Here is a 27,332-nt window from a genome sequence, read left to right on the forward strand (position 1 = left end):
GGGCCGCACCCAGGTTTGCAGCATTGTCGCACACGGCCTTCCCTGGTTTCAGGTCCAGTGGAGACAACCATTCATGAAATTGGTTCTCCAGAGCTGACCACAACTCCTCAGCTGTGTGACTCACATTTCCCAGACATTTCAAAGTAAAAACCGCCTGATGACGTTGAGCCCTACTGCCAGCATAGTAAGGAGGTGTGCAGGATCCCTTCTGCGCAGTTAGAAAGCTTGTGGCATGACCAGACAGGCTTTGGGTGCAGGTGGAAGACCGAGAGGAGGTTGAGGAGGCAGAAGCAGTGGAGGAACTTTGACATAAAGAGGATTGACGCACAACTCGTGGGGACGGCAAGACTTGGACAGCAGCCCCTTGTCCTGCTGTCACCATAGTTACCCAGTGCCCAGTCAGCGACATGTAACGCCCCTGTCCATGCCTACTCGTCCAAGTGTCTGTGGTGAAATGCACCCTGTCACACACAGAGTTTCTCAAAGAAGCGGTGATGTTGTGTGCGACATGCTGGTGGAGCGCAGGCACACCTTTCTTTGAGAAGTAGTGCCGACTGGGCATCTGGTACTGGGGCACTGCGACGGACATAAGGTCTCGAAAATCCACTGTGTCCACCAGGCGGAAAGGCAGCATTTCTGTAGCCAAGAGCTTGCAGATGGTGAAATTCAACCTCTTAGCTTTCTCATGGCTAGGAGGAAATGGTCTTTTACTTGTCCACATCTGAGGGACCGAGTGCTGGCTATTGTGCTTAGACGGGGTTGATAAGGGTGTCCCCGGCAAACTGCCGGTCTGTGAGGAAGATGCAGGCGGACATGTTAGGTTGCCTTGATCCAAAGGTGGTGCTATCGATGTCGGACAGCGCTCAACACCAGCTGGTGTTACCACCTCCAAAGAAAATGATGACCTGCCAATCACGCTGGCTGTTGCGGGTAAAGAGGTGGCAGGTCTGCGCCCCAAAACAGGTGTGACTGCTGTCCCCCCAGTCACAGAGGATGAAGAGGCCGCGGATGCACAAGATATGGCAGACGGTGGTTGGCCCGGCCGGCTAGGCCGCATTGTAGCACACTGAGCTTCCCACTGCAACTTATGCTTCATGTCCATGTGCCGGTTCATGCATGAAGTACTCAAACTATGTATTTTTTGGCCTCTACTTAGCTTTTGCTGACAAATGTTACAGATAACACGAGTTGGGTCATCGTTATCGATCTGAAAAAATGCCCAGGCTATGCAAGGCTTAGCACCCATGCGACCTGAAGAGCCACCACGACTTGTGGTGAGAGGCAGAGTTGTGTTTGAGGATGCAGTTGTTGACGTGCTTCCAGTACTACGTCTCTGTCCAGGAAGGCGCAACCTGACCTCGTCGTCACTAGCATCTTCCTCCACCTCCTCTGCTGACCTCATGTCTTGGCTGACTGTAGGTTGACAGTAAGTGGGATCTCCAACCTCATCATCATCACCCTGTGTGTTATCACACCCGTCGTCCTCAGAGCCAACCTGTTCCTGCCCTGACAAAAAACTAAAGTTGTCGCTCCAATCAGGTATTTGAGTCTCATCATCGTCTTCCTCATTGTCTCCACCAACAGGAGTTACAGTTTGGGAATGAGGGTCTACATTATGGTCAGAACCTTCTGCGTCTGGTCCTGGATCCGACTCATAAAGATTCTGGGCATCAGTGCAGATCATTTCCTCGTCTGGATTCACAGAAGCGCTGGAGTCGACCTCTGATTCCCAGGCTATAGTATGAGTAAACAGCTCTGCAGACTCAACCATCTGTTCTACCCCATACTCAGACGGGAAGCTGGAGACTTGGGAGCAGTGAGGAAGCAAGTGCGATTGGGGTGACACCTCTGAGGACTGGAGTATTTGTGATGTTGAAGTTGATGTGGAGGAGAGCCCACTTAAAGGAGCACTTGATATCCGTTGAAGCACCTGCTGTTTTTGTGCCTCATCTGGAATTTGTAGCGATTGGCGTGGCCGTAAGAAAGGGATCTTATCACATTGTCCGCTAAAAGAAGTAGACATTTTAGTTTGGCTGGAAGATGGTCTTTCTTCTGCAGATGTTACTGTTGCTTTAACACCTACCCCACGGACACAACCTTTTTTCCCCTTCCCAACACGCCTATTCCCCTTTCCACCAGCAGCAGGCCTTTTTCCACTCATTTTGGTGGTTAACTAATTCACAACTCTGGAGTTGTTTGCACAAAAAAACAATGGATGGGAACCGAGCAGAGCTGAGTGGCCAAACTGTGGTATTAGGCCAAAACTATTGGCTGGGTTAGATGCAGAAAAAAATTATATTCAATTTGCAACCTGATGGAGGTCAGTATAGATGGACTAATAGAACAAGTCCCACACACAGCTAGAAGCCCAAATATTTTTTCAGAGGTAGATGCAGAAAAAAATTGTATTCAGTTTGCAACCTGATGGAGGTCAGTATAGATGGACTAATAGAACAAGTCCTACACACAGCTAGAAGCCCAAATATTTTTTCAGAGGTAGATGCAGAAAAAAAATCTATTCAGTTTGCAACCTGATGGAGGTCAGTATAGATGGACTAATAGAGAAAGTCCCACACACTGCTAGAAGGCGAAATATTTTTTCAGAGCTAGATGCAGACAAAAAATTATTTTTAATTTGGAACCTGATGGAGGTCAGTATAGATGGACTAATAGAACAAGTACCACACATAGCTAGAAGGCCAAATATTTTTTCAGAGGTAGATGCAGATAAAAATTATTTTTAATTTGCAGCCTGATGGAGGCCAGTATAGATGGACTAATAGAGAAAGTCCCACACACTGCTAGAAGGCCAAATATTTTTTCAGAGCTAGATGCAGACAAAAAATTATTTTGAATTTGCAACCTGATGGAGGTCAGTATAGATGGACTAATAGAGAAAGTCCCACACACTGCTAGAAGGCCAAATATTTTTTCAGAGCTAGATGCAGACAAAAAAATATTTTTAATTTGCAACCTGATGGAGGTCAGTATAGATGGACTAATAGAGAAAGTCCCACACACTGCTAGAAGGCCAAATATTTTTTCAGAGCTAGATGCAGATAAAAATTATTTTTAATTTGCAACCTGATGGAGGTCAGTATAGATGGACTAATAGAGAAAGTCCCACACACTGCTAGAAGGCCAAATATTTTTTCAGAGCTAGATGCAGAAAAAAATTATATTCAGTTTGCAACCTGATGGAGGTCAATATAGATGGACTAATAGAACAAGTCCCACACACAGCTAGAAGCCCAAATATTTTTTCAGAGGTAGATGCAGAAAAAAATTATATTCAGTTTGCAACCTGATGGAGGTCTGTATAGATGGATTAATAGAACAAGTCCCACACACAGCTAGAAGCCCAAATATTTTTTCAGAGGTAGATGCAGAAAAAAATTATATTCAGTTTGCAACCTGATGGAGGTCTGTATAGATGGATTAATAGAACAAGTCCCACACACAGCTAGAAGCCCAATATTTTTTCAGAGGTAGATGCAGAAAAAAATTATATTCAGTTTGCAACCTGATGGAGGTCTGTATAGATGGATTAATAGAACAAGTCCCACACACAGCTAGAAGCCCAATATTTTTTCAGAGGTAGATGCAGAAAAAAAATATATTCAGTTTGCAACCTGATGGAGGTCAGTATAGATGGACTAATAGAGAAAGTCCCACACACTGCTAGAAGGCCAAATATTTTTTCAGAGCTAGATGCAGATATAAATTATTTTTAATTTGCAACCTGATGGAGGTCAGTATAGATGGACTAATAGAGAAAGTCCCACACACAGCTAGAAGCCCAAATATTTTTTCAGAGGTAGATGCAGAAAAAAATTATATTCAGTTTGCAACCTGATGGAGGTCTGTATAGATGGATTAATAGAACAAGTCCCACACACAGCTAGAAGCCCAATATTTTTTCAGAGGTAGATGCAGAAAAAAATTATATTCAGTTTGCAACCTGATGGAGGTCTGTATAGATGGATTAATAGAACAAGTCCCACACACAGCTAGAAGCCCAATATTTTTTCAGAGGTAGATGCAGAAAAAAAATATATTCAGTTTGCAACCTGATGGAGGTCAGTATAGATGGACTAATAGAGAAAGTCCCACACACTGCTAGAAGGCCAAATATTTTTTCAGAGCTAGATGCAGAAAAAAATTATATTCAGTTTGCAACCTGATGGAGGTCAGTATAGATGGACTAATAGAATGATGCTATGCCCAAAAGATTTTACTTCACTAGGTGCAGTAAAAAAATTGGTATTCTATACACAGGTGGTATATCTTGCAACACAGATAGGCTACTCCACTGACTAACACACTCTGCAATAGGCCAAAAAGGATTAGCTTTGCTAGATTCAGCCAAATGCTGTGAAAAAAACTTGCACAGCACTGGCACAGACCTGCCTGGCAAAAACTGATAGGAACTGATGTAACCTAGTCCTGAAAAGGACTGCAATTACAATTAGTCTTTACTCCCACAATCTATCTATTTAAGAGCACAGACCTGCCTGATAAAAGTCGTAGGAAATGCTGTAACCTAGTCCTTAAAAGGACTGCAATCACAACTATTCCCTACTCCCAAGCTATCTGTAGATTTGTGCGAAAATTGGCTTGAAATTAACAAGGTATAGCGCACACAGCAACAGCAGTGCCGTCTAACACGCAGCTGCAGCAGTGAGAAAATGGTGGCGACGAGGAAAATGGCTTGGTCTTATAGGGCAAGGACATGTGACATACACTGCCAATGACACATGCCCTTGCTTGTGTGGAAAAAAAGCACTTCGCTCCGTGTGTGCGCTGCTGATAGGCTGACAGATTGCACCTCCCCACTGTAAATGCGGGAAAGAGAAAAAAAAATGGAGATTTTCATTATTCCTGCAGAGATCCATCCCCTGCCCCTCCCCCCACCCCACTGTACACTCAAACTGCGTATTAACATTAATTTTCATCATTACTGAGAAAAAATCCAGTTATGATTTTGGTGCACGAACAGTTATCGAACATAACCTCGAACAGCCGAATTTTTCTCAAATCGTTCGTGTTCGCCGAACGGCTCGAACACCGCCCAAAACAGCTCGAATTTGAGATTGGCGAACAGTTCGAGTTGAACAACGCTCATCTCTACTCCCGACCCTCCTTTATAATGCCCCATGCAGGATGTCACATCCCCCCCTCCCTTATAATGCCCCATGCAGGAAGTCACATCCCCCCTATATAATACCCCAGGCAGGATGTCACATCCCCCGTATATAATACCCCATGCAGGATGTCACATCTCCCGTATATAATACCCCATGCAGGATGTCATATCCCCACTATATAATGCCCCATGCAGGAAGTCACATCCCCCCTATATAATACCCCATGCAGGATGTCACATCCCCCTATAGTGCCCCATGCAGGATGTCACATCCCCCTATATAATACTCCATGCAGGATGTCACATCTCTCCATAGTGCCCCATGCAGGCTGTCACATCCCCCCTATATAATACCCCATGCAGGATGTCACATCTCTCCATAGTGCCCCATGCAGGCTGTCACATCTCTCCATAGTGCCCCATGCAGGATGTCACATCTCTCCATAGTGCCCCATGCACGATGTCACATCCCCCCTATATAATACCCCATGCAGGATGTCACATCTCTCCATAGTGCCCCACGCAGGCTGTCACATCCCCCCTATATAATAACCCATGCAGGATGTCACATCCCCCCATAGTGCCCCATGCAGGTCCCCTATGGCCCCATACAAAAAAAAAAAAATCCAATACTCACCTCACTGCTTCTCTGGACTCCAGCATAGCCGGCATCTTCCCGCTGTGCGCTGTGACCGCTCAGGATAGAGCGCGGTGTAAAGACGTCACCGCGCCCTCTGACCTGAGACGTCACAGAGCATCAGCGGAAGACACATGAGCTGCTGCGCAGGCACGGGGAGGGGTAAGTATGACGCCGGGTGCCGGGGTCCTGATCGAGCGGGGGGAGGGACGGGAGGAGAGGAGAGGGGAGGGGAGGGGAGGGGCGTCACACTTGTCCTCGGGAGATAGGCGGCTGTAGCCGCTGATCTTCCGACGATAGCCGCATGTAGGTCAGTGGCGCCTGCGGTCGGGGGACTTATGCTGCGAGCAGCCGGCTGCATCGCCGCTGACCTCCGTGCCGCACATGAGCCGCTAATGGCCGCCATGTTTTTCTGAAATGCCGCGTCGCTGATTGGCCGTGGCCGGACCAATCAGCGACCCAGGATTTCCTGGACAGACAGACAGACAGAAAGACAGACAGAAAGACAGACAGACAGACAGATGGGATAAGACAATTATATAGATAGGTATTATATAATTGCAGTTTTTTTTAATATTGCCTCAGTGCATCTAGAATGAGAAATCAATTAGCTGCAGTCATATGTTACGCCACTGTCTTTTATCCAGGAGTGGATTAAAGGGGTTTTCCACTTTCTTCAGTGGTCCCCAAAAGCTTTTATAGCTGTAAAACAACAAACAGAGCTGGTACTCACCCTCCCCTGGTGCAGAGCTGGCTCTCAACCACTGCGTTGGTCTCTGTGTTTTGGCTGCAGTGGTGACGTTACTTCGACAGATCACAGCACCGCTTCAGTCAATCATTCAGCTCAGTGACTCCGGCATCTCTGGCACAGTGATTGGCTGCAGTGGTGATGTGCACTGTCGACGTGATGCCTCCACTGAAGCAAAACTGCATAGACCAGAGCATCGGTGGAAAGTCGTCACTGGACCCAGAGAGGGTGAGTCTCTGCTCTTTTTGATACATACAAGTATAAAAGCTTGTACAATGGGACCAATGGGAAGCCTGCAAAGGACATATGAATGCTATAAAAGGCACCCGTGACAAAACTCGGTAAGGCATCAAATGCTGTGATTTGGAAGTTTACATAGAACTTCAGTTGATTGCAGAACTATGAGATGACTCTTGTTAGCTCTTTATGTGTGGCTAATTTGTATTCAACCTTGAGAGTTTAGGAAGCTCTGGACAAGTCTAAGGCTAGGCTCACACAGGTGGATTCAACAGCTGATGCTCACAAAAGACAATTTATGAAAAGAACAGCACTCCTTTAATTCTAGAGGTGCACGGATAGGGTCCCAATCCTTATAACGCAACAACTAATGGAATCCAGCACTCATTTGAAGATTTTTATTCAGATCAAAGAATAGTGTATAGAAAATTATTTTGACGTTTCGGTCTCCATGACCTTCAGAAAATACACTAGAGATATATAATTTCAGATCTTCCAAAATTCTTTTTATTAGGGGATTTTTACAGTATAGGTGACAAGGGGTCAGGTAAGGGATGTAGGGAAAGGAAAGGCAACCAAACAAAGGAAAAGACAAAATGGGGTAGGGAGGAAGAGGAGAGAGAGAAAAAAAAAGGAAATGAAGATCATCTTAACATAGTTGCACCACAAAGTTAACATACCAAGTGCAAAAACAACATAGAATGAAGTTCAGATTAAAAGAATTCTGGCAAAGTAATAAAACATCATATAAAGAGGCTTCTCTTGCTTAGAGGAAAAATTGCGTTCCAAGGGGACCATTTGGAATTATATTTAGGTAGAGAGTTATGGGAGAACATAATGTCAATTATGTCGGAAATGGAGGGAATATCCATCAATTTCCACTATATAATTTCATATCTATACAGGTATAACGAGACAAGATTCCGGCTGATCAGAATTCAACAAAACAGCCCTATCTTCCTGGGCTCAGGGGTATACTGTATGTCTGGTGAGGTTGCACAGTGGTGGCATGTGTTGCAAGAGAAGGAGCCAATGACACATACTAGCTGAGACGGCGACACAGGCCACATTTGCCCTCACATCAGACCCATACTTAGGACTACAGGGGATACATAGGCATTGGCTCCTTCTCTTGCGACACATGCCTCCACTGTGCAACCTCACCAGACATACAGTATACCCCTGAGCCCAGGAAGATAGGGCTGTTTTGTTGAATTCTGATCAGCCGGAATCTTGTCTCGTTATACGTGTATAGATATTAAATTATATATCTCTAATTTATATTCTGAAGAAGTACATAGAGACCGAAACGTCAAAATAATTTTCTATACATTATTCTTTGATCTGCATAAAAATCTTCAAATGAGTGCCGGATTCCATTAGTTGTTGCTCACAAAAGACAGTCTATGATATATCATCATAAATTAATAACTATAATTTATATCATATATATTAACGTTCTTCTAGATTACACAACTGAAGATTGCCAGCAACCCATTTGCCAAGGGTTTTCGGGATGTTGATGGTGATGAATGGTTATTTTCTCGTGTTCCTCCACCAGTCAAAATACATGTTAAGGATTCTCCAGAAAGGTAAAAATTCTATAATATATTTAAATTGCTAAAAATATAATGAAGGGAACATTTAATCACATTGTAACACCAATTGAATTAAAGAAGCACTCCCACAATTTTTTTTATTCCCTAATCATGTCTAAATGTATACGTAATGCATATGCAGTGTAGTGTAGGTGTATTAATAAATCCAAGGGGCAACATTTATCCTTGCGGAGAGTGACATGTTAAGCACAAAACGGTGAGGAGACTTTTAAAGCCGCAATGCTCCTCTGGGAAATATGCAAATTGTCTCTTCAGAGAGGAAGAGGACTAGAATTCTGTATTAATATACTCACGGATGCCGTCTTCACCGGTTTCCAGCGTCGCTCCAGTCCTCATTCTAATGTTCTACAAACTAACATTGTAAAAGCGACTTCTGATTTACAGAACACTACAATGCATCACAACTAGTGTTGAGCATTCCGATACTGAAATATCGGGTATCGGCCGATATTCGCGGTATCGGAATTCCGATACTTAATTCCGATACTTTTGCAATATCGTATACCGGAATCGGAAGTTCCCATAATGCAATGAGCCATTTTCATTTTATTCAGCCAATGAGGATCCTAAGAAGTGTGGGCACATCCTGTTAGGCATGTAGGCATCTTAACTAATGGCATGGCTGTGATTGGCTGCTGAAATGATGTCATGATGCACTATAAAAGCCGCCGCCGCCATTTTGAGCTCAGTCTGCTGTGAATTCAGTTAGGGATAGGACGCTGTTGTTCTGAGGGACAGTTTTAGCTACCTATTTGGTCTATTCTGCTTTACCCAAGCTACTTTATAAATCGCTGTGCCTTGCAGTGCTAGTGCACAGTTCTCTGTGCTGTTCACCGCTGTCTGCAAGGTCTGTGTGTGTGAGTGCAGCTCACCCTGTAGTGTGTGCTTCAGCCACGTCTGGTTATAGTGCACTGAGTGTGTGTCACTGCCTCATACATTGTCCTTTTTTGCCAATTCATAATTTTTCCTGATATCTCCTATTAGTGTGATGGTTCCATCCGTATTCAGCTAAATTGGTTCCAAACACACTATATAGGAGTAGATAGAGAAATTTTTTTGGTCTTGCAGCGCTAGTGCACAGTGCTCTGCATCTGTACTGTTCACCGCTGTCTGCAAGGTCTGTGTGTGTGAGTGCAGCTCACCCTGTAGTGTGTGCTTCAACCACGTCTTGTTGTAGTGCACTCAGTGTGTGTCACTGCCTCATACATTGTCCTTTTTTGCCAATTCATAATTTTTCCTGATTTCTCCTATTAGTGTGGTTCCATCCGTATTCAGCTACATTGGTTCCAAACACACTATATAGGAGTAGATAGAGGAGCCTTTCTGCAGCATTGGGCCCTGCAGCCCCAGCCAGATTAGTATTAGCCTATTTTTTGTAGCCTCATCTATTGCATTGTAGGTTACCTTCCTACATTGTAATAGCTACAATAAGTTTGTGATACTATCGTTATTACATCTTTAGGCACATCCAGTGTCTTTTTGTGACAAAAAAAACCTAAATAAAGTTCACCAAACACTCCACTTTACAGTTGTGTAGGCCACATTAGCTCATATTAAAGTCTAGTCCACACTTTATAAAATTAGTGTTTCTTATACCTGTTAGCAGCTGTTCAGGAATAAGCACACTAAGCCCTTAGTACTTTTCTGCCTATCTTTATCAGTCTACCAAGATGAAGAAGGCAGGGAGTAAGGCATGTGGTCGTGGGCGTGGAGTTTCTGCAGGGAGAGGACGTGAGGATTCTGTGCCTGCAGGGAGAGGACGTGGGGATTCTGTGCCTGCTGCGGGCACCAGTGACTCAGCATCCCCCAGTTTTACCAGGGAACAGTCCTTTATGCGCAGCTTTGTAGGAGCTAGCCGTACCCCACTGCTGCGGGAGGACCAAATTGAAGCCGTTGTCGGATGGATGGCAGCTAACGCATCGACTTCAATTAGTTCCAGATCCTCTCAGGTCCTGAGCACTGAAGAGCACCCATCTGTCTCTTCACCACCTGCCAAATTGCCCAGGCAGTCAGAGAGCCCTGGACAGGAGCCATCTCTACTTCTGTTCTCTGAATCTCTTGGCTTGGAAAGAGGGGGCCAGCCAAGCAGAATTCGAGAATTTGAAGAAGAGGTAGTATGCAGTGATGCGCAACCGTTTTGTCTCTCTGAATCTGAAGAGGCGGGTGGGCCAGTGCCTATGGTCAGCAGCACACCTCAGTACGCATCTGATGATGAGACTCAGGTGCCACTTTCTGGTGCGTACTGTGCTGTCGAGACTACCCAGGAGAAGCAGTTGTTTGAAGAGGGTGGTGTAGATGATGAGGTCCTTGACCCATCATGGCATGAGGGACAGGAAGGTGGTGGGAGCAGCTCTGAGGAAGAGATTCCCCGAACAGCCCAAAAAGGAGGGAGAGGGAGGGGGCAGACTTGGTTGCCTGTTGCCTCCACTTCGGCACCCATTAGGAGCATGGCTCTTCCAAAATCCAAAGCGGGCGCTCCCAAGACTTGCAGTGCCTGGTCCTTTTTTGACACAGTTGCAGATGACATTTGCTTTGTCAAATGCAAGCTGTGTAATCAGAAGGTGAAAAGAGGGAAAAGTGTCAGCAACCTCAATACCACAAATATGTGGAAACATGTGCGGACCAAGCACGTGGTGGAGTTACAAAAACACACTGAAGACCTAGGCCAACCTACAGCGCCACCTACCACCTCTTCAGCTCGTGTTGTAGCCTCTTCCTCCAGCTCACACACAGCTGGTTCGGCTTCCTCACAGAATCGCCATGGAAGAATCTCTGGCACTGTTGTACAGAGACACAGTGTAATTCCACCCACAGCACCACTTTCCCAGTCATCCTCACACTCCCAGGCCAGTCTACAGCCATCGTTAGCACAGGCATGGGAGAAAAGGCGCCCATACTCGGCAAACTACCCCCGAGCACAGGCTCTGAATGCTGGCATTGCTAAACTACTGGCCCTTGAAATGCTATCATTCAGGCTGGTGGAGACTGACACATTCCGTAACTTTATGGCATTGGCAGTCCCACAATACAACGTGCCCAGCCGCTTTTATTTCAGCAGGCAAGCCGTCCCTGCCCTGCAACATCATGTGGAGGGAAAAATTAAACATGCGCTACAAAACGCCGTCAGTAGCAAGGTCCACCTGACCACCGATGCGTGGACCAGTAAGCATGGACAGGGACGATACCCTTCCCTCACTGCCCATTGGGTAAATGTTGTGGAGCCGGGTACAGATCTTGAGAGTGGCGCTGTACGTGTTCTGCCAACTCCAAGGATTGCAGGAATCCAGTCTGTACACATTGACTCCTCCTCATACTCCAGTTCCTCTGAATCAGCGCTGCAGGAGCCGTCACGGTCTACCTCCACATCGACCCGTGAACGGTTACCTGTTATGGTGACCAATATGAGCACAGCCGTGGCCAAACGTCAACAGGCCATATTAAAATTAATTTCTTTGGGGAATCGAAGCCACACAGTGCAGGAGCTCTGGAATGCCATCAAGCAGCAGAGCGACGTGTGGTTTGTGCCAGCGAATCTCCAGCCAGGCATGGTAGTGTGTGACAATGGCCGAAATCTGGTGGCAGCTCTGGGCCTAGGCAACCTCACTCACATCCCATGTCTGGCACATATGCTCAACTTGGTCGTGCAGAGTTTTTTGAGGGACTATCCGGATCTTGATGCACTGCTTCACAAGGTCCGCATAGAGTGCGCTCACTTGCGGCGTTCCAGCAATGCAAGATCACGCATTGCAGCTCTGCAGCGCCGATTACGTCTTCCGGAACATCGCATCATATGTGACCTACCCACCAGGTGGAATTCAACGTTACATATGTTGGAGAGGTTGTGTGAGCAGCAGGCAGCAGTAATGGAGTACCAGCTGCAGCAGGCGCAAAGAAGTCGCAGTGCGCGCCGTTCACACTTCACCACCACTGAGTGGGCCTCTATGAAGGACATTTGCCACGTTTTGCGTGCCTTCGATTATTCCACGCGGATGGCGAGTGCAGATGATACACTAGTCAGCATGACTATCCCCCTTATCTGCCTGCTTGAAAAAACACTGCAAGCACTAAGGGACGAGGTTTTGGAAGAGGTGGAGGATGAGGAGTCACAAATGCCATCTCCTTCTCTACAGTCTGCGCAACGTGGTTCCTCACAAAGGCCTAGGCAGGGGACACTTTGTGAGGAGGATGAGGAGGAGTCAATGGATGAGGAAGACATCTGTCCAGAGGAGGGAGGTACACAATGCTCTAGTAGTCAGCATCTAGAGCGAGGGTGGGGTGATGCAGAGCAGGCAGAGATCACGCTTCAAGCAGGGGACAGCGTTTCTTGGCCAGTTGGCAGTCTGCAGCACATGGTTGATTTCATGCTGCAGTGCCTGAGAAACGACCGCCGCATCGCCCACATTCTCAACACGGCTGATTATTGGGTGTCCACCCTCCTAGATCCTCGCTACTGGGACAACTTACAAAGCCTCATAACACCGTTGAACCGGGAGCGTAAAATGCGGGAGTACCAAGACGCACTGGTGCATTCCATCATGTTCTCCATTCCAACCGAGAGCAGTGCTGCTAGTGCTTTACAAAGCAGCTCAGTGCGTCGAGGCAGTGGAGGAAGCTCTGCACAAAGAGGGAGCAGAAGCAGCGCCTCAGCACAAGGCAAGACCAGTATGGCCGAAATGTGGCAAAGTTTTGTGTCCCCGCCGCCACAAATGTCTACACCATCACAGACGGCTCCAGTCAGCAGGAGGCAACGTTTCCGTCAGATGGTGACAGACTACATGTCTTGCCCTCTTAGTGTACTCCCAGACGGCTCTTCTCCCTTCAAGTTTTGGGTCTGTAAGCTGGATACATGGCCAGAGCTTAGTCAGTATGCATTGGAGGTGCTAGCTTGCCCTGCTGCTAGTGTATTATCGGAACGCGTCTTTAGTGCCGCAGGTGGTGTACTAACAGACCGTCGCATGCGACTATCCTCCGATAACGTTGACCGGCTTACTTTTCTCAAAATGAACAAGCCCTGGATCTCTCATGAATTTGCCAGTCCTCTTCCAGAATAAATAATTGGTTGGCAACAGTATCCAGGTCTCCTGTTCTATTCATGTTTCTACCACCTGAACTGTAATCCCTGAGCTCCAACACCGCCAGTTGGCGCTCGGAAGTGCCGTCTGCACAGTCAACACTTGCTGCCGTGTCATTGGGGTTCAGTAACGTCAGCTGTTCCCCGGCTGTGCAGACGGCAATTTCTCCTGCTCTGTCCACATTCTCACTACTACAGATTTTAAAGTTGCTCCAATTACACCTCTGGCTCCTCTGTTTTCAGTATTATCCCTGAGCTCCAACACCGCCAGTTGGCGCTTGGAAGTGCCGTCTGCACAGTCAACACTTGCTGCCGTGTTATTGGGGTTCAGTAACGTCAGCTGTTCCCCTGCTGTGCGGACGGCAATTTCTCCTGCTCTGTCCACATTCTCACTACTACAGATTTTAAAGTTGCTCCAATTACACCTCTGGCTCCTCTGTTTTCAGTATTATCCCTGAGCTCCAACACCGCCAGTTGGCACTCGAAAGTGCCGTCTGCACAGTCAACACTTGCTGCCGTGTTATTGGGGTTCAGTAACGTCAGCTGTTCCCCTGCTGTGCGGACGGCAATTTCTCCTGCTCTGTCCACATTCTCACTACTACAGATTTTAAAGTTGCTCCAATTACACCTCTGGCTCCTCTGTTTTCAGTATTATCCCTGAGCTCCAACACCGCCAGTTGGCGCTCGGAAGTGCCGTCTGCACAGTCAACACTTGCTGCCGTGTTATTGGGGTTCAGTAACGTCAGCTGTTCCCCTGCTGTGCGGACGGCAATTTCTCCTGCTCTGTCCACATCCACTGTACTACTGATTTAAAACCTCCTCCAAATACACCTCTGGCTCCTCTGTTTTCAGTATTATCCCTGAGCTCCAACACCGCCAGTTGGCGCTCGGAAGTGCCGTCTGCACAGTCAACACTTGCTGCCGTGTTATTGGGGTTCAGTAACGTCAGCTGTTCCCCTGCTGTGCGGACGGCAATTTCTCCTGCTCTGTCCACATTCTCACTACTACAGATTTTAAAGTTGCTCCAATTACACCTCTGGCTCCTCTGTTTTCAGTATTATCCCTGAGCTCCAACACCGCCAGTTGGCGCTCGGAAGTGCCGTCTGCACAGTCAACACTTGCTGCCGTGTTATTGGGGTTCAGTAACGTCAGCTGTTCCCCTGCTGTGCGGATGGCAATTTCTCCTGCTCTGTCCACATCCACTGTACTACTGATTTAAAACCTCCTCCAAATACACCTCTGGCTCCTCTGTTTTCAGTATTATCCCTGAGCTCCAACACCGCCAGTTGGCGCTCGGAAGTGCCGTCTGCACAGTCAACACTTGCTGCCATGTTATTGGGGTTCAGTAACGTCAGCTGTTCCCCTGCTGTGCGGACGGCAATTTCTCCTGCTCTGTCCACATTCTCACTACTACAGATTTTAAAGTTGCTCCAATTACACCTCTGGCTCCTCTGTTTTCAGTATTATCCCTGAGCTCCAACACCGCCAGTTGGCGCTCGGAAGTGCCGTCTGCACAGTCAACACTTGCTGCCGTGTTATTGGGGTTCAGTAACGTCAGCTGTTCCCCTGCTGTGCGGACGGCAATTTCTCCTGCTCTGTCCACATCCACTGTACTACTGATTTAAAACCTCCTCCAAATACACCTCTGGCTCCTCTGTTTTCAGTATTATCCCTGAGCTCCAACACCGCCAGTTGGCGCTCGGAAGTGCCGTCTGCACAGTCAACACTTGCTGCCGTGTCATTGGGGTTCAGTAACGTCAGCAGTTCACCTGCTGTGCGGACGGCTATTTCTCCTGCTCTGTCCACATTCTCACTACTACAGATTTTAAAGTTGCTCCAATTACACCTCTGGCTCCTCTGTTTTCAGTATTATCCCTGAGCTCCAACACCGCCAGTTGGCGCTCGGAAGTGCCGTCTGCACAGTCAACACTTGCTGCCGTGTTATTGGGGTTCAGTAACGTCAGCTGTTCCCCTGCTGTGCGGACGGCAATTTCTCCTGCTCTGTCCACATCCACTGTACTACTGATTTAAAACCTCCTCCAAATACACCTTTGGCTCCTCTGTTTTCAGTATTATCCCTGAGCTCCAACACCGCCAGTTGGCGCTCGGAAGTGCCGTCTGCACAGTCAACACTTGCTGCCATGTTATTGGGGTTCAGTAACGTCAGCTGTTCCCCTGCTGTGCGGACGGCAATTTCTCCTGCTCTGTCCACATTCTCACTACTACAGATTTTAAAGTTGCTCCAATTACACCTCTGGCTCCTCTGTTTTCAGTATTATCCCTGAGCTCCAACACCGCCAGTTGGCGCTCGGAAGTGCCGTCTGCACAGTCAACACTTGCTGCCGTGTTATTGGGGTTCAGTAACGTCAGCTGTTCCCCTGCTGTGCGGATGGCAATTTCTCCTGCTCTGTCCACATCCACTGTACTACTGATTTAAAACCTCCTCCAAATACACCTCTGGCTCCTCTGTTTTCAGTATTATCCCTGAGCTCCAACACCGCCAGTTGGCGCTCGGAAGTGCCGTCTGCACAGTCAACACTTGCTGCCATGTTATTGGGGTTCAGTAACGTCAGCTGTTCCCCTGCTGTGCGGACGGCAATTTCTCCTGCTCTGTCCACATTCTCACTACTACAGATTTTAAAGTTGCTCCAATTACACCTCTGGCTCCTCTGTTTTCAGTATTATCCCTGAGCTCCAACACCGCCAGTTGGCGCTCGGAAGTGCCGTCTGCACAGTCAACACTTGCTGCCGTGTTATTGGGGTTCAGTAACGTCAGCTGTTCCCCTGCTGTGCGGACGGCAATTTCTCCTGCTCTGTCCACATCCACTGTACTACTGATTTAAAACCTCCTCCAAATACACCTCTGGCTCCTCTGTTTTCAGTATTATCCCTGAGCTCCAACACCGCCAGTTGGCGCTCGGAAGTGCCGTCTGCACAGTCAACACTTGCTGCCGTGTTATTGGGGTTCAGTAACGTCAGCTGTTCCCCTGCTGTGCGGACGGCAATTTCTCCTGCTCTGTCCACATTCTTACTACTACAGATTTTAAAGTTGCTCCAATTACACCTCTGGCTCCTCTGTTTTCAGTATTATCCCTGAGCTCCAACACCGCCAGTTGGCGCTCGGAAGTGCCGTCTGCACAGTCAACACTTGCTGCCGTGTCATTGGGGTTCAGTAACGTCAGCAGTTCCCCTGCTGTGCGGACGGCTATTTCTCCTGCTCTGTCCACATTCTGACTACTACAGATTTTAAAGTTGCTCCAATTACACCTCTGGCTCCTCTGTTTTCAGTATTATCCCTGAGCTCCAACACCGCCAGTTGGCGCTTGGAAGTGCCGTCTGCACAGTCAACACTTGCTGCCGTGTTATTGGGGTTCAGTAACGTCAGCTGTTCCCCTGCTGTGCGGACGGCAATTTCTCCTGCTCTGTCCACATCCACTGTACTACTGATTTAAAACCTCCTCCAAATACACCTCTGGCTCCTCTGTTTTCAGTATTATCCCTGAGCTCCAACACCGCCAGTTGGCGCTCGGAAGTGCCGTCTGCACAGTCAACACTTGCTGCCATGTTATTGGGGTTCGGTAACGTCAGCTGTTCCCCTGCTGTGCGGACGGCAATTTCTCCTGCTCTGTCCACATTCTCACTACTACAGATTTTAAAGTTGCTCCAATTACACCTCTGGCTCCTCTGTTTTCAGTATTATCCCTGAGCTCCAACACCGCCAGTTGGCGCTTGGAAGTGCCGTCTGCACAGTCAACACTTGCTGCCGTGTTATTGGGGTTCAGTAACGTCAGCTGTTCCCCTGCTGTGCGGACGGCAATTTCTCCTGCTCTGTCCACATCCACTGTACTACTGATTTAAAACCTCCTCCAAATACACCTCTGGCTCCTCTGTTTTTAGTATTTACCCTGGGTTCCAGCACCGCCAGCTGGTTCTCGGTAGTTCCATTTGCTCTTGTACCTTCTACTACCCATCCGGGTTCCAGTACCGTCAGCTGGTTCTCGGCAGTGCCTTTGGATTAGGTGCCTCCTTCTCGGTATCCAAGTTCCACCAACGTCTGCTGGTCCTTGGTAGTGCTTTCTGGCACAGGTACCTCATGCTTAGTAACCGAGTTCCAGTACCATCAGCTGGTCTTCGGCAGTTCCATTGGCTCTTGTACCTTCTGCTACCCATCCGGGTTCCAGTACCGTCAGCTGGTCCTCGGTAGTTCCATTTCCTCTTGTACCTTCTACTACCCATCCGGGTTCCAGTACCGTCAGCTGGTTCTCGGCAGTGACTTTGGCACGGGTACTCCCTCCTGCCCAGCCTGGTTCCAGCACGCGTTGTCCTGTCGTGTTGCGGTCGGGTTAGCCGACTCTATGGTGCCTGCAGTTTAGGTGACTCCTATGTGGGCTGCGGGATCTGGCAATGAAGGCTGGTTCCATAGTGCCAATAGGACAAGCACCCCCTGTAGGACTGTGGGTTTTGGTAACTGCGGCCGGCTCGCGGCCTTGAACTTTTTTTTACATGGGTACCTTCTGCTACCCATCCGGGTTCCAGTACCGTCAGCTGGTTCTCGGCAGTGCCTTTGGATTAGGTGCCTCCTTCTCGGTATCCAAGTTCCACCAACGTCTGCTGGTCCTTGGTAGTGCTTTCTGGCACAGGTACCTCCTGCTTAGTAACCAAGTTCCAGTACCGTCAGCTGGTCTTCGGCAGTTCCATTGGCTCTTGTACCTTCTACTACCCATCCGGGTTCCAGTACCGTCAGCTGGTTCTCGGCAGTGTCTTTGTCACGGGTACTCCCTCCTGCCCAGCCTGGTTCCAGCACGCCAGCTGTTTCCGGGTAGTGTCAACGTCACTTTGCCTCCAATGCGTTGTCCTGTCGTGTTGCGGTCGGGTTAGCCGACTCTATGGTGCCTGCAGTTTAGGTGACTCCTATGTGGGCTGCGGGATCTGGCAATTAAGGCTGGTTCCATAGTGCCAATAGGACAAGCACCCCCTGTAGGACTGTGGGTTTTGGTAACTGCGGCCGGCTCGCGGCCTTGAACTTTTTTTTACATGGGTACCTTCTGCTACCCATCCGGGTTCCAGTACCGTCAGCTGGTTCTCGGCAGTGCCTTTGGATTAGGTGCCTCCTTCTCGGTATCCAAGTTCCACCAACGTCTGCTGGTCCTTGGTAGTGCTTTCTGGCACAGGTACCTCCTGCTTAGTAACCGAGTTCAAGTACCGTCAGCTGGTCTTCGGCAGTTCCATTGGCTCTTGTACCTTCTACTACCCATCCGGGTTCCAGTACCATCAGCTGGTTCTCGGCAGTGTCTTTCACACGGGTACTCCCTCCTGCCCAGCCTGGTTCCAGCACGTCAGCTGTTTCCGGGTAGTGTCAACGTCACTTTGCCTCCAATGCGTTGTCCTGTCGTGTTGCGGTCGGGTTAGCCGACTCTATGGTGCCTGCAGTTTAGGTGACTCCTATGTGGGCTGCGGGATCTGGCAATGAAGGCTGGTTCCATAGTGCCAATAGGACAAGCACCCCCTGTAGGACTGTGGGTTTTGGTAACTGCGGCCGGCTCGCGGCCTTGAACTTTTTTTTACATGGGTACCTTCTGCTACCCATCCGGGTTCCAGTACCGTCAGCTGGTTCTCGGCAGTGCCTTTGGATTAGGTGCCTCCTTCTCGGTATCCAAGTTCCACCAATGTCTGCTGGTCCTTGGTAGTGCTTTCTGGCACAGGTACCTCCTGCTTAGTAACTGAGTTCCAGTACCGTCAGCTGGTCTTCGGCAGTTCCATTGGCTCTTGTACCTTCTACTACCCATCCGGGTTCCAGTACCGTCAGCTGGTTCTCGGCAGTGTCTTTGGCACGGGTACTCCCTCCTGCCCAGCCTGGTTCCAGCACGCCAGCTGTTTCCGGGTAGTGTCAACGTCACTTTGCCTCCAATGCGTTGTCCTGTCGTGTTGCGGTCGGGTTAGCCGACTCTATGGTGCCTGCAGTTTAGGTGACTCCTATGTGGGCTGCGGGATCTGGCAATGAAGGCTGGTTCCATAGTGCCAATAGGACAAGCACCCCCTGTAGGACTGTGGGTTCTGGTAACTGCGGCCGGCTCGCGGCCTTGAACTTTTTTTTACATGGGTACCTTCTGCTACCCATCCGGGTTCCAGTACCGTCAGCTGGTTCTCGGCAGTGCCTTTGGATTAGGTGCCTCCTTCTCGGTATCCAAGTTTCACCAACGTCTGCTGGTCCTTGGTAGTGCTTTCTGGCACAGGTACCTCCTGCTTAGTAACCGAGTTCCAGTACCGTCAGCTGGTCTTCGGCAGTTCCATTGGCTCTTGTACCTTCTGCTACCCATCCGGGTTCCATTACCGTCAGCTGGTCCTCGGTAGTTCCATTTGCTCTTGTACCTTCTACTACCCATCCGGGTTCCAGTTCCGTCAGCTGGTTCTCGGCAGTGACTTTGGCACGGGTACTCCCTCCTGCCCAGCCTGGTTCCAGCACGCCAGCTGTTTCCGGGTAGTGTCAACGTCACTTTGCCTCCAATGCGTTGTCCTGTCGTGTTGCGGTCGGGTTAGCCGACTCTATGGTGCCTGCAGTTTAGGTGACTCCTATGTGGGCTGCGGGATCTGGCAATGAAGGCTGGTTCCATAGTGCCAATAGGACAAGCACCCCCTGTAGGACTGTGGGTTTTGGTAACTGCGGCCGGCTCGCGGCCTTGAACTTTTTTTTACATGGGTACCTTCTGCTACCCATCCGGGTTCCAGTACCGTCAGCTGGTTCTCAGCAGTGCCTTTGGATTAGGTGCCTCCTTCTCGGTATCCAAGTTCCACCAACGTCTGCTGGTCCTTGGTAGTGCTTTCTGGCACAGGTACCTCCTGCTTAGTAACCGAGTTCAAGTACCGTCAGCTGGTCTTCAGCAGTTCCATTGGCTCTTGTACCTTCTACTACCCATCCGGGTTCCAGTACCATCAGCTGGTTCTCGGCAGTGTCTTTCGCACGGGTACTCCCTCCTGCCCAGCCTGGTTCCAGCACGTCAGCTGTTTCCGGGTAGTGTCAACGTCACTTTGCCTCCAATGCGTTGTCCTGTCGTGTTGCGGTCGGGTTAGCCGACTCTATGGTGCCTGCAGTTTAGGTGACTCCTATGTGGGCTGCGGGATCTGGCAATGAAGGCTGGTTCCATAGTGCCAATAGGACAAGCACCCCCTGTAGGACTGTGGGTTTTGGTAACTGCGGCCGGCTCGCGGCCTTGAACTTTTTTTTACATGGGTACCTTCTGCTACCCATCCGGGTTCCAGTACCGTCAGCTGGTTCTCGGCAGTGCCTTTGGATTAGGTGCCTCCTTCTCGGTATCCAAGTTCCACCAATGTCTGCTGGTCCTTGGTAGTGCTTTCTGGCACAGGTACCTCCTGCTTAGTAACTGAGTTCCAGTACCGTCAGCTGGTCTTCGGCAGTTCCATTGGCTCTTGTACCTTCTACTACCCATCCGGGTTCCAGTACCGTCAGCTGGTTCTCGGCAGTGTCTTTGGCACGGGTACTCCCTCCTGCCCAGCCTGGTTCCAGCACGCCAGCTGTTTCCGGGTAGTGTCAACGTCACTTTGCCTCCAATGCGTTGTCCTGTCGTGTTGCGGTCGGGTTAGCCGACTCTATGGTGCCTGCAGTTTAGGTGACTCCTATGTGGGCTGCGGGATCTGGCAATGAAGGCTGGTTCCATAGTGCCAATAGGACAAGCACCCCCTGTAGGACTGTGGGTTCTGGTAACTGCGGCCGGCTCGCGGCCTTGAACTTTTTTTTACATGGGTACCTTCTGCTACCCATCCGGGTTCCAGTACCGTCAGCTGGTTCTCGGCAGTGCCTTTGGATTAATTGCCTCCTTCTCGGTATCCAAGTTTCACCAACGTCTGCTGGTCCTTGGTAGTGCTTTCTGGCACAGGTACCTCCTGCTTAGTAACCGAGTTCCAGTACTGTCAGCTGGTCTTCGGCAGTTCCATTGGCTCTTGTACCTTCTGCTACCCATCCGGGTTCCAGTACCGTCAGCTGGTCCTCGGTAGTTCCATTTGCTCTTGTACCTTCTACTACCCATCCGGGTTCCAGTACCGTCAGCTGGTTCTCGGCAGTGACTTTGGCACGGGTACTCCCTCCTGCCCAGCCTGGTTCCAGCACGCCAGCTGTTTCCGGGTAGTGTCAACGTCACTTTGCCTCCAATGCGTTGTCCTGTCGTGTTGTGGTCGGGTTAGCCGACTCTATGGTGCCTGCAGTTTAGGTGACTCCTATGTGGGCTGCGGGATCTGGCAATGAAGGCTGGTTCCATAGTGCCAATAGGACAAGCACCCCCTATAGGACTGTGGGTTTTGGTAACTGCGGCCGGCTCGCGGCCTTGAACTTTTTTTTACATGGGTACCTTCTGCTACCCATCCGGGTTCCAGTACCGTCAGCTGGTTCTCGGCAGTGCCTTTGGATTAGGTACCTCCTTCTCGGTATCCAAGTTCCACCAACGTCTGCTGGTCCTTGGTAGTGCTTTCTGGCACAGGTACCTCCTGCTTAGTAACCGAGTTCCAGTACCGTCAGCTGGTCTTCAGCAGTTCCATTGGCTCTTGTACCTTCTGCTACCCATCCGGGTTCCATTACCGTCAGCTGGTCCTTGGTAGTTCCTCAGCTTTCTTGTACCTTCTGCTACATTTCCAAGTTCAAGCTTTTTGAAATGGTTCTTGGTAATCACTCTGGATCTCCCTGACGAGGACCCTGAAGACGAGGACCCTGAAGACCAACCCTAAGAAGACGAGGACCCCGAAGACGACGACCCTGAAGACGAGGACCCTGAAGACCACCCCGAAGAAGACGAGGACCCTGAAGACCACCCCGAAGAAGACGAGGACCCCGAAGACGAGGACCCAGAAGACCAACCCGAAGAAGACGAGGACCCCGAAGACGAGGACCCCCGAAGACGACGACCCTGAAGACCACCCTGAAGAAGACCAAGAAGATGACCCTGAAGAAGTTGACCAAGAGGACAAAGAAGAGAAGACAAGCACCAAGATACAGAAGAACAAGAGACAGAAAACCAAGAAGCAGAAATACAAGAAGATGCAGAACAAAAAGCGGAAGAACATTAAGCATAAGACTAAAAATCAGAGCAAAAGATAATATCTAAATTATAAGCAGAAGATGACTAAGCAGTGTATGGGAGTGAGTCCGTTCCTCCTCGTGGTGCCCCTGGAAAAGACCTGCTGCTGCAGGCCAAACTGAACGCTGACAAATCCTGTTGTAAATCTTTTGTGACGGGCAGAACGAAAAGTGTAATGTCCAACCTTTTATAGATAACAACTACAGGAATGCCTGTCACAAATAAGAATATGATGAAGAAGAAGAATATGAAGAAGATGAAGAAGTAGAATATGAAGAATGAAAAAAAAAGAATAATACGAAGAAGGTGAAGAAGAAGAAGATGAAGAAGGTGAAGAAGAAGTGGATGAAAAAGATGCTGAGGATGATGAAGGAGAAAGTGTGGGAGAAGTAAAAAAGAAGGTGAAGAGCATGGAAGTAGTGAAACATAAATATCTGACAAAATATAAAAATACTTAACATAGTCAATATTTCCGTAACTCAGAACGTCTTAAAAAAAATATTAATTCCTGCTATTCCATTTGATTGGGCTAAACCTCTATGCCTTTATTGTCTCCTCCACCTCCCCCAATACATTCTACATTATTCTTAGTTGTTTTCCTTCATGTAGAATTAACCTACAAGGAAAGAAACGGTTTATTTTCATTCCGATATTTCTGTCCCATTGACTTGCATTGGTTTCCGGTATCGGAATCGGCGATATCCGATACTTTTTCGGTATCGGTCCGATCCAATCCGATCCGATATTTCCCGATATCGGAAGGTATCGCTCAACACTAATCACAACACAATTCACATCACCCTCACAATAACGTATGACATTATAATCAATATACTTTACATTGTACACAGCACTGAAGTCTTCAAGGGGCAACAGGGAAATATGTCCATCTCCTTACATACACAAACATACTAATCTGATATACAGTACAGACGAAAAGTTTGGACACACCTTCTCATTTAAAGATTTTTCTGTATTTTCATGACTATGAAAATTGTACATTCACACTGAAGGCATCAAAACTATGAATTAACACATGTGGAATTATATACTTAACAAAAAAGTGTGAAACAACTGAAAATATGTCTTATATTCTACGTTCTTCAAAGTAGCCACCTTTTGCTTTGATGACTGCTTTGCACACTCTTGGCATTCTCTTGATGAGCTTCAAGAGGTAGTCACCGGAAATGGTTTTCACTTCAAAGGTGTGCCCTGTCAGGTTTAATAAGTGGGATTTCTTGCCTTATAAATGGGGTTGGGACCATCAGTTGTGTTGTGCAGAAGTCTGGTGGATACACAGCTGATAGTCCTACTGAATAGACTGTTAGAATTTGTATTATGGCAAGAAAAAAGCAGCTAAGTAAAGAAAAACGAGTGGCCATCATTACTTTAAGAGATGAAGGTCAGTCAGTCCGAAAAATTGGGAAAACTTTGAAAGTGTCCCCAAGTGCAGTTGCAAAAACCATCAAGCGCTACAAAGAAACTGGCTCACATGAGGACCGCCCCAGGAAAGGAAGACCAAGAGTTACCTCTGCTTCTGAGGATAAGTTTATCCGAGTCACCAGCCTCAGAAATCACAGGTTAACAGCAAGTCAGATTAGAGACCAGGTCAATGCCACACAGAGTTCTAGCAGCAGACACATCTCTTCAACAACTGTTAAGAGGAGACTTTGTGCAGCAGGCCTTCATGGTAAAATAGCTGCTAGGAAACCACTGCTAAGGACAGGCAACAAGCAGAAGAGACTTGTTTACGCTAAAGAACACAAGAAATGGACATTAGACCAGTGGAAATCTGTGCTTTGGTCTGATGAGTCCAAATTTGAGATCTTTGGTTCCAACCACCGTGTCTTTGTGCGACGCAGAAAAGGTGAACGGATGGACTCTACATGCCTGGTTCCCACCGTGAAGCATGGAGGAGGAGGTGTGATGGTGTGGGGTGCTTTGCTGGTGACACTGTTGGGGATTTATTCAAAATTGAAGGCATACTGAACCAGCATGGCTACCACAGCATCTTGCAGCGGCATGCTTTTCCATCCGGTTTGCGTTTAGTTGGACCATCATTTATTTCTCAACAGGACAATGACCCCAAACACACCTCCAGGCTGTGTAAGGGCTATTTGACCAAGAAGGAGAGTGATGGGGTGCTACGCCAGATGACCTGGCCTCCACAGTCACCAGACCTAAACCCAATCGAGATGGTTTGGTGTGAGCTGGACCGCAGAGTGAAGGCAAAAGGGCCAACAAGTGCTAAGCATCTCAGGGAACTCCTTCAAGATTGTTGGAAGACCATTTCCGGTGACTACCTGTTGAAGCTCATTAAGAGAATGCCAAGAGTGTTTAAAGCAGTCATTAAAGCAAAAGGTGGCTACTTTGAAGAACCTAGAATATAAGACATATTTTCAGTTGTTTCACACTTTTTTGTTAAGTATATAATTCCACATGTGTTAATAAATAGTTTTGATGCCTTCAGTGTGAATGTACAATTTTCATAGTCATGAAAATACAGAAAAATCTTTAAATGAGAAGATGTGTCCAAACTTTTGGTCTGTACTGTAGGTCAAAATCTTGGTTTTAAAAAAGTAGAGAAACCTTGAAAGGCAGCGATTACCAGTTGAGAGGTGGCAATGGTCACTGTCAAACAGCTACTTACTGCTATAAGTATCGAGGACTGGAGATGTTGGAGCACAAAGAGCTGAGCTTGCGAGAGAATGACTGTACATAAGGATTCAGGAGCATGGTCTAGAAATGACTTAAAAGGGTTGCCTGGACTTCTACATAAAGTCTGCAGTTACCAACATTACCGGTGAGAGCGGTCAGTCACATTCACCTATGCCTTCTACTATGGTCATTATTGCTACCCCCCAAGTAATTAAAGAGTGAGCCCAGGTTTCAGATTTTGAGCAAGTTCACATGACCACAAGTATGCGATTAGCATACAAGTGGTTAGATGCCGAGTAGACGTGCCTAGCTTGTGTAATTGAAAGAGGATGCATACATGCAAATTGCATACTTATGAACACTAGATAGACCAGGTAGTTGGTGCTGGTTGGATCAGCTCCTATTTTCATGTACACTAAGATACTTTTCATTTCTATCCATTTATTGCAGATGGCACAATGTGGAATCCCACCCCAGTCGATGTACTGATACCTACTTTATGCATCATACTGAACAATGAATCCCTTATATATGACTGGAGCCTCCAAGTGTTTGTATGCATGCGATTTCTGCAGCCATGTCAGGAAAAAACCCTGGTATGTGCTTCAAGAGAATATTCATGAGTAGATGTGATGAGTACTATGATGGACATGTATGTCTGCTTTCATCTGGTGGATCTCTTTGAAGTTTGATTACATATTAGAAGATAGTTTTAACCACTAGATCATCATGAAGGTTTTCCTGAAAGTCTATAAAAGATGAAGAGCTTGAAAGTGCCATACGGCCAATTGTTTGCTCATTTCATGGAGGTGGTATACTTTATTCATTCCCATAGTCAAAAGTTATCCCCTGTTCATATTATAGGAGATTCCTTAATGATCAATGGTGATAAGCCTGTCAGGCACCCGAGCAATCCTGAGAACAACCAGTCTTGAATGGAGCATAAGTGTGCATTTCCAATCTCCATACTATTCACCGAGTATGGGACTGCTGAAGAAAACCTCATTCTCAGAATCACTAGAGGTCCCAGCAGTCGGACACCCAGTAATCAGAATGTTATACCCTAACCTATGCATAAAGCCTAACTTTCGATTCTGGGAATAACCTTTTAATTATCCTTTTATGAAAAGGTCATAGCTACAAATAAAATATTTTACATAGAGTTAAAGGGAATCTGTCACCAGCCCCTTGGTGGCGGCAGGCAGATGGGATTTTATCATTTAAAGGGAATCTGTCACCAGCAAAAACACTATTAACCTGCAGATATGGGGTTAATCTGCAGGTTAATAGTCTTCTGAACCAGCCCGGTGCCTGCACTTAACCGGACGCTGTGGGGAGAAAATCAACTTTTTTCCCCGGCAGTGATCCGGTTTCAGTCATAGGGACTGGGCCGGTTCACTCACTGCTCTGAGAATACATAGCGGGAGCTGTAACAGCGCCCCCGGCCCTGACTGACACTGACTCAGCATTGGGGCAGACTGTCACTCATGGCTGAGGGCGCGGTTACAGCTGCCGCTCTGTATATTCAGAGCGATTACTGAACCAGCGCCAGCGCTACCCACATGATTGAGACCAGGACGCTGCTGGGGAGAGTAAAGTTTATTTTCTCCTCACAACGTTCGGGTAAGTGTAGGCGCTGGGCAGGTTCAGAGCGCTAGTAACCTGCAGATTAACCCAATATCTGCAGGTTAATAGCATTTTTTCCGGTTACAGGTTCCCTTTAAATGATAAAATCCCATCTGTCTGCAGCCACCACTAGGGGGAGAGCACTGCATACAGAATTATTGAGTATAACCTATGCTCATTATGCAGTAATCTCCAAAATTTCCCCTAATGGTGACTGAAGGCAGCCAAAAGTTTTTAACCTCCTTTCTGTCTATCTAATATTCCAGCTAAAAAAAACAGCACTCCATTTAAAGGGAACCCGTCAAGCCCTTTGTATCTAAACTGCCCCCGTTGCGTTTTTAGTGATGCAATGTGCATCACTAACACACTTTTTTCATTAAAATCGGCGCTAACATAATGTGTAAAAACCACTGTATATACTTATATCATACCGGCTCGTTTAGTCATAGGGGTGTGATTCATCCCATTCAGTCCGGCTTGTCGCTGCCCATGCCATTTGAATACTGT

At 47.8% G+C, this 27,332-nt stretch overlaps 1 protein-coding gene across 1 annotated transcript in view; it reads left to right on the plus strand.

Moving 5' to 3' along the window:
- LOC141271548 (T-box transcription factor TBX10-like) overlaps window positions 1-26,452 on the plus strand; it is a 44,231-nt gene extending 17,779 nt beyond the window's left edge. Inside the window, exons 6-7 of the mRNA XM_073681602.1 lie at window positions 8,236-8,360; window positions 25,650-26,452. Coding sequence (XP_073537703.1) covers window positions 8,236-8,360; window positions 25,650-25,719 — 195 coding nt within the window. The 3' untranslated portion in view covers window positions 25,720-26,452. The remainder of the gene's footprint in view (window positions 1-8,235; window positions 8,361-25,649) is intronic.
- The last annotated feature ends 880 nt before the right edge of the window (window positions 26,453-27,332 follow it).

The sequence above is a fragment of the Phyllobates terribilis genome, unplaced genomic scaffold (genome assembly GCF_046119375.1).
Source record: "Phyllobates terribilis strain yellow unplaced genomic scaffold, ASM4611937v1 Scaffold_5__5_contigs__length_657084704, whole genome shotgun sequence".
Lineage (NCBI taxonomy): Eukaryota > Metazoa > Chordata > Amphibia > Anura > Dendrobatidae > Phyllobates > Phyllobates terribilis.